The sequence below is a fragment of the Chiloscyllium plagiosum genome, unplaced genomic scaffold (genome assembly GCF_037043375.1).
Source record: "Chiloscyllium plagiosum isolate Xiang-an unplaced genomic scaffold, Cpla_swu_hap1 HiC_scaffold_28, whole genome shotgun sequence".
Taxonomy (NCBI): domain Eukaryota; kingdom Metazoa; phylum Chordata; class Chondrichthyes; order Orectolobiformes; family Hemiscylliidae; genus Chiloscyllium; species Chiloscyllium plagiosum.
Window position 1 is genome coordinate 43,952,354 of NW_028270166.1, and position 8,184 is coordinate 43,960,537.

Genomic DNA, 8,184 nt, shown 5'->3' on the forward strand with positions numbered 1-8,184 from the left:
ATATATTTCCCTCCCCACCCCTTTCCGCCTTCCGCAAAGACCGTTCCCTCCGTGACTATCTGGTCAGGTCCACGCCCCCCTACAACCCACCCTCCCATCCTGGCACTTTCCCCTGCCACCGTAGGAACTGTGAAACCTGTGCCCACACCTCCTCCCTCACCTCTATCCAAGGCCCTAAAGGAGCCTTCCACATCCATCAAAGTTTTACCTGCACATCCACTAATATAATTTATTGTATCCGTTCCTCCCGATGCAGTCTCCTCTACATTGGGGAGACTGGGCGCCTCCTCGCAGAGTGCTTTAGGGAACATCTCCGAGACACCCGCACCAATCAACCAAACCGCCCCGTGGCCCAACATTTCAACTCCCCCTCCCACTCTGCCGAGGACATGGAGGTGCTGGGCCTCCTTCACCACCGCTCCCTCACCACCAGACGCCTGGAGGAAGAACGCCTCATCTTCTGCCTCGGAACACTTCAACCCCAGGGCATCAATGTGGACTTCAACAGCTTCCTCATTTCCTCTTCCCCACCTCATCCTAGTTTCAAACTTCCAGCTCAGCACTGTCCCCTTGACTTGTCCGGACTTGGCCGACCTGCCTAGCTCCTTTTCCACCTATCCACTCCACCCTCTCCTCCCTGACCTATCACCTTCATCTCCTCCCCCACTCACCCATTGTACTCTATGCTACTCTCTCCCCACCCCCACCCTCCCCTAGCTTATCTCTCCACGCTTCAGGCTCTCTGCCTTTATTCCTGATGAAGGGCTTTTGCCCGAAATGTCGATTTCGCTGATCGTTGGATGCTGCCTGAATTGCTGTGCTCTTCCAGCACCACTGATCCAGAATCTGGTTTCCAGCATCTGCAGTTATTGTTTTTACCTTATGTTTTCTGAAGGTCCCATAAGAATGGATTCTAGCGATTTCACAAAGACAGATGTCAGACTAACTAAGCTGTAGTGTTGCCACTGGAATGAAAGCATTAACTTTGCTTCTCACTCCACATGTGCTGCCAAACCTGCTGAGGTTCCTCACCAATTTCTGTTTTGTTTCAGATCTCCAGCATCTGCAGTACAGTATTCTGCGTTCACATTAAAATCTCTCATGGTTATTGCAGTAACTCCCTGACAAGCTCCATGATGACACAGAATTGTCAAAGTACATAATGGGGCCATTCAGCCCATTGTATCTTGATTTATATTCTAGCCAATAGCATATCTCCTATTGGGGGGCTTATAAACATACCCCCAGCAACTGTGATGTCTTCCCTCTGTTATTTCCTACCCTCACCCAAACTGACTGTGCACCATGATCGTCTTTGCAAAAACAATCTCACCCTGGATTAAGAAAGTTAATACACCTCTTTTTCATTTCTCCTGGCTTTCTCAACTGTGAGAGATTCCTGAGTATTCAGGCCCTAGGGGCAGTCACTTGGCCTCATACCACACTTGTTCTTTCAGACTGTGCTGCTTACCTTTCACGTCCCCAGAGATGCTCCAAGCTTTTATCAGGGAGCAGACTCCCGGTTTAGTTTCACTCTTAACCCACAGTACTCTGTCCATTATTTCTGAAAGCACTCTCTCATACCACCCCAACCCCCCCACCACCTACACATACTAACACATACACTTACACACAAATTTACACACATATGCGCACATTTATATATACAATTACATACACATACACATTTACACAACACACACTTAGACACACACATGCACATTTACAACAAATTTACACAAATGCACATACACACGCACACATTTGAACACACACTTAGATACGCATTTACATACACGCTTTCTATACAAATACATATATATATATATACAGACATGTACACTTACACACAGGAGGTGGGGTGTAGGGGTGGGTGGGGAGAGATCTAACAGAGTTCTCCGGTCATGAAGACCTGAGTAAACCCAATCCCCGCCAGCAGCTGGCTCCGCTGAGCCTGTCCGGAGACCTCGCCTTCTCTCACTGCCAAACTTCCCTAATTCTTTCACACTTCATCCTGGTCCGGGGTTGATGCTCAGTCTGTCACAGTAACCAGTTCCCTGGTTCATCCGGTTACAATTTAAAATTGCGCGTAAGGTTACCATCAGTGTAAATTTATATATATTATATATATATATATGTATATAAACTTCTTACAATGTATTACATCGCTGTCATTACAGGCCGGGATCATGTGGGTTACAATTTGTGATTAAACCGGCGACTCTATCCACAGAACCTATGGACTGGCTCCCTCGGTGTGTTTTGTTCAAAGATTCCCCATTCATCCGACACAATGAGAGATTCACATCAACAGGGGCAGATGAGGCTTTGGACCCTCTCTCTCACTCGAAGAACATTCTCTCCCTCCAACTTTCTCTCCAATATAGACTCTCTCTACAATGGAAAAGTAAACCTCTCTCTGCAATAGAAACAGTCTCTACCACAGAAAGATGTTCTCTCTTCACTGGGACTCTCATGCAGCACAAATCCCTCCTTTGCATGATGCTCGATGACGTCGTCCGCTTCAAGCAGTGACATGGTGCGAGGGAGCTCAGACCTGAGTTTAGAAAGATTAAGAGAGCGAGCTGAATGGAGATCGGAGAGAGACACAGAGAAACAGGGAGAGAGAGGGAGTAAGAAAGATCGGGGGAGTGGAGAGAGTTCAGACAGGGAGTGAGAAATCAGAGGGAGTGAAAAAAAAGTACAGGGAAGGAGACCAGAGTGAGAGACAGAGAACAGATAGAGGGAGAGAGAGAGATCAGACAGCAAGTGAGAAATCAGAGGGTGTGAGATCTGGTTGGGGGTGTGGGGAACAGGGGAAGAGAGGGAGATCAGAGGGAGAGAGAGGGAGCTGATGAATCAGATAGAGTGAGACAGGGAGATTAGAGAATGAGAAATATCAGAGTTAGATCAGAGGGAGTGAGAAATCAATAAGAGTGAGACAGATCAGTGAGAGAGGGAATGAACTAAAGAGTAGCAGACAGAAGTAAAAACGGAAGGGGTCAGAAAGTTGAGAGAGCAAAGGTCAGAGAAAGTGAAAATAAGGCTTGAGATAAAGGGATGGGTCTATGAGTTTAGAAATAAATTAGGAGAGGCCAGAGGAAATTGATGGGAGAAATATAGAGAGTAAATTCAGAGACGGCGAGAGATGGAAAAGAAAGGCTGGAGGGTGGAAGTGACCAGAGGAAGGGTGTAAGCAGAATTTCTTGGCCCCAGCTGCTTCACCCACATCCCCCCTCACCCACCACCAGCAGACTGCTGAATGAGATTTAAGGAAAACAAGATTGGGAAAGGTGTTCAGGATGGCTGATCTTAACTTTGAGGAATTGTTTTTCTTGTTTAATCAAACCAATCAGTCGCTGGAGAATTTCCTGAAATATATCATTCCTGATGGCACCGAAGTACGTAGCGATGGATTTAAAGTCACCAGGATCTTGATTTCCATTGTCTACTTCATCGTTTGTGTTTTGGGTCTGGTGGGTAATCTCCTGGTCCTCTGTCTTCTCCAGTCCAAGTATGCGAAGAAAAAGTCCACCATGACCATCCTGGTGATGGGCCTGGCAGTTACTGATTTCCAATTTGTGCTGACATTGCCTTTCTGGGCATTGGACACTGCCCTGGACTTCAGTTGGCCTTTTGGCAACATCATGTGTAAGTTGGTCTCTTCAGTGACTGTGATGAACATGTATGCCAGTGTTTTTTTCCTCACTGTCATGAGCATCACCAGGTACTGCTCAGTGGCCCAATCCCTAAAGATGAAGACACACTCATCTGGATACTCTGACAAGTTCCTCTGCATCTCTATCTGGGTAGTAGCCTGTATTGCGACCCTTCCCCATGCAATTTATTCCACCACTGTTGCAGTGGTTGACGAAGAGCTGTGCATTGTCAAGTTTCCAGATCTTCACAATGATCCCCAGTTTTGGTTGGGGCTCTATCAGCTCTCAAAGGTCTTGGTTGGTTTTATTTTACCTCTGATCATCATCTCCGTGTGCTATATCCTGTTGCTCCGCTTTGTAAACAGGAAGAAAATGAGTTGCAACAACCCAAAGAGAACATCCAAGGTCACCCGGTCCGTCACCATCGTGGTGCTCTCCTTCTTCATCTGCTGGCTGCCTAACCAAGCCCTCACTGTTTGGAGTGCCTTCATCAAGTTGAACGTGGTCGAATTTACAGGCGCCTTTTACACCACCCAGGCATACATCTTCCCCGTCTCCATCTGCCTCGCTCACAGTAATAGCTGCCTCAATCCCATCCTGTATTGTTTGATGAGAAGGGAGTTTCGGGCAGCGCTGAGAGAGTTACTCCTGAAAGTGACCCCCATCAGGCAGATCCGACCTCTGATCCCGAGTCTGGCATCCAGCAAGAGACAGGTGCCAGTCATCATCGCTATGTCAAAGTAAGGCACAGATTGGATCTGACTGTGCTCCCTCATCATTGACTGATTAATTGTGATCTTCACGCTCTGTCTAAGTTTCCCAGCATGCAACTTGATCTGATCATCTCTCTTTCTCTCTCATCTAATTATCTAAATGTGACTTACTCAGTATCTGTTACAGTTTTAGGTAGGAGTCTAATGATCAGTGTGCATAAGTTTTAGTTCTCAATTGAAAGATGTTTAATGTAAACTTTCCATTTGTATCTGAACTGCATTTTAGTGATGTTAGGAAAATCAGTCATGCTTACAATCGAACAGCTTTTCTTTCCCTATTGCATCTTAGGGTTTCTGTAGTTGCACAAAATGGATACATTCTGGCTCAGAATTTGTGAAACTGTAGTGTTTGTCTGTGAAATTGACAGTAGCTTTTTTGGTGCCTGGATATAGAGTTAAACAGAGAAATCCAGGAGTCACTTCCTGCTCCTCCACAGGGTCCACCACAACTTACCATACATGGCAATCTTTAGAAATCACTGAAATAATAAGAGCTTCTCCTTTTACATTGGAAGTTAGCCTTACTGATAAAATATAATTTTTTATTCATGGAATGCCCTGCCAGTAGCAGTGATGGACTCTCCCTCTTTATGGGCATTTAAACGGGCATTGGATAGGCATATGGAGGATAGTGGGCTAGTGTAGGTTAGGTGGGCTTGGATTGGTGCAACACCGAGGCCAAAGGGCCTGTACTGCGCTGTATTGTTCTATGTTCTATAATTGAGTGTTTAATAGCATGCTTCATAACTACTTATTTATTATCTCTCTGGCCCTTAAAAGTAATATAAGCATATAATATCATTTTCTTCCATTCTGATATAAAAAAATCCACTGGCTTTTAATGTAATAAAAGCATTATATATTTTATAATATTTCATAATGATATGATATTTAATGTGTATGGTCCAATCGTTATTTCATCTCTGTGAAGTTGATATGAACCAAAAAAAAACAAAGGTTAATATATGCCTTTTACTTTCAGGGTTGCTTTCTGTAAGTATTCTTTAATCTGATTGGTGGTTTGGCTCGATCTCTGTAAGCAGATTTTCTCAAAGTTAATAGTCAACAGTGAGCACTGTTCTTCACCACTGACTACAAAATCCACGCCGATTTTAAATATTTAAATATTTAAATTTTATTGTCATGTGTACACAAGTACAGAAGTACAGGAGTACAGTGAAAGGTATATAATGTCGCTACACATGGCACCATCTTACATACAATGGTCCCTAGGTTCGTAAAGCTTAGGTACAATGTAGTAATAGAAAAAAATAGCAAAATTAGCAAGTTAAGCGTTACAGACCACTGACTTGGAAATATATCATTGTTCCTTCTCTATCACTGGGTCAAAATCCTAGAATTCCTTCTCAAAGGTCATTGTTGCGGTGGGACCCAGAGAGATAGTGAGGAAGGAGATTAATCTGAGACTGGTACAGTTGGGAAAAGGAGCAAGTCAGACAGTCAGGGCAGGCAGGAACAAAACAGAGAACAAGATAGGAATGATAAATTAAACTGCATTTATTTCAATGCAAGAGGCCTAACAGGGATGGCAGATGAACTCAGGGTGTGGTGAGGATCATGGGACTGGGATATCATAGCAATTATAGAGACGTGGCTCAGGGATGGACAAGACTAGCAGCTTAATGTTCCAGAATACAACTGTGAAAGGAAAGATAGAAAGGAGGGCAAGAGAAGAGGTGGAGTGGTGTTTTTGATCAGGGATAGCATTACAGCTGTACTGAGGGAGAATGTTCCTGGGAATACGTTCAGAGAAGGTATTTGAGTAGATCTGAGAAATAAAGAGTCGTGAGTTCATGGAATGCCCTGCCAGTAGCAGTGATGGACTCTCCCTCTTTATGGGCATTTAAACGGGCATTGGATAGGCATATGGAGGATAGGGGGCTAGTGTAGGTTAGGTGGGCTTGAATCGGCGCAACATCGAGGGCCAAAGGGCCTGTACTGCGCTGTATTTTTCTATGTTCTATGTTCTATGTTAGATGCTCACCTTATTGGGATTGTACAATTGACCCACACCCCCAGTAATCAGCAGGAAATTGTGAAACAAATCTGTGAGGAGATCTCAGTTATCTGTAGGGGATTTTAATTTTCCAAATATAAACTGGGACTGCCATTGTGTTAAGGATTTAGATGGAAATGAATTTGTTAAGTGTGTACAAGAAAATGTTCTGATTCTGTACGTGGATGAAGGTGCAAAACTTGACCTACTCTTGGGAAATAAGGCAGGTCAGGTAACTGAGGTGTCAATGGGGGAACACATTGGGGACAGCGACAATACTTCTATTAGTTTTAAAATAGTGATGGAAAAGGATAGACCGGATCCAAAAGTTAAAATTCTAAATTGGAGGAAAACCAATTTTGATGGTATTAGGCAAAAACTTTCAAAAGTTGATTGACGGCAGATATTCACAGATAAAGGGATGACTGGAAATTGGGAAGCCTTCAAAAATGAGATAACGAGAGTCCAGAGACTGTATCATTGAATCATAGAATCCTGACAGTGTGGAAACAGGCCCTTCGCCCCAACAAGTCCACACTGATCCTCCGAAGAATAACCCACCCAGACCTATTATCCCCTAACCTATTATCCTATGTCTACTCCTGAACAATGCACCTAACCTACACATTCCTGAACACTAAGGGCAATTTAGTATGGCCAATTCACCTAACTTGTACATCTTTGGATCTGTTCCTGTAACGGCGAAAGGCAAGGCTGGCAGGTGTAGGGAATGCCTAATGTTGAGAGAAATTGAGATTTTTGTCAAGAAAAAGAAGGAAGCATATGTCAGGTATAGATAGCAGAGATTGAGTGAATTCTTAGATGATCATAAAGGCAGTAGAAGTATACTTAAGAGGAAAATCAGGAGGGCAAAAAGGGGACATAAGATAGCTTTGGCAAATAGAATTAAGGAGAATCCAAAGGGATTTTGTAAATACATTAAGGACAAAAGGGTAACTAGGGAGACAATTGGGCCCCTCAAAGATCTGCAAGGCGCCTATGTGTAGAACCACAGGAGATGGGGGAGATACTAAATGAGTATTTTGCATCAGTATTTACTGTGGAGAATGACATGGAAAATATATAATGTAGGGAAATAGATGGTGACATCTTGAAAAATGTCCATATTACAGAGGAGGAAGTGCTGGATGTCCTAAAACCCATCAAGGTGGGTAAATCCACAGGACCTGATGAGGTGTACCCTAGAACTCTGTGGGAAGCTAGGGAAAGTGATTGCTGGGCCCCTTGCTGAGATATTTGTATCATCGATAGTCACAGGTGAGGTGCCGGAAGACTGGAGTTTGGCTAACGCGGTGCCACTGTTTAAGAAGGGTGGTAAGGACAAGCTAGGGAGCTATAGACCAGTGAGCCCGACGTTGGTGGTGGGCAAGGTTGTTGGAGGGAATCCTGAGGGACAGGATGTACATGTATTTGGGAAGGTAAGGACTGATTAGTGATAGTCAGACGGCTTTGTGCATGGGAAATCATGTCTCACTAACTTCATTGCGTTTTGGAAGAAGTAACAAAGAAGATTGATTAAGGCAGAGCGGTGGATGCGACCTATATGGACATCAGTAAGGCATTCGACAAGGTTCCCCATGGTAGACTGGTTAGCAAGGTTAGACGTCATGGAATACAGGGAGAACTAGCTATTTGGATACAGAACTGGTTTGAAGGTAGAAGACAGAGGGTGGTGGTGGAGGGTTGCCTTTCAAACTGGAGGCCTGTGACCAGT

The 8,184-nt window shown here is 44.2% G+C and overlaps 1 protein-coding gene across 1 annotated transcript; it reads left to right on the forward strand.

Annotated features, from left to right (window-relative positions):
- The first annotated feature begins 2,921 nt into the window (after nt 1-2,921).
- LOC122565079 (relaxin-3 receptor 1-like) lies at nt 2,922-5,256 on the forward strand. The gene has a single exon (XM_043720714.2). It carries the CDS (start codon nt 3,303-3,305, stop codon nt 4,401-4,403), a length of 1,101 nt encoding a protein of 366 aa, XP_043576649.2. The 5' UTR covers nt 2,922-3,302; the 3' UTR covers nt 4,404-5,256.
- Nucleotides 5,257-8,184: the final 2,928 nt, after the last annotated feature.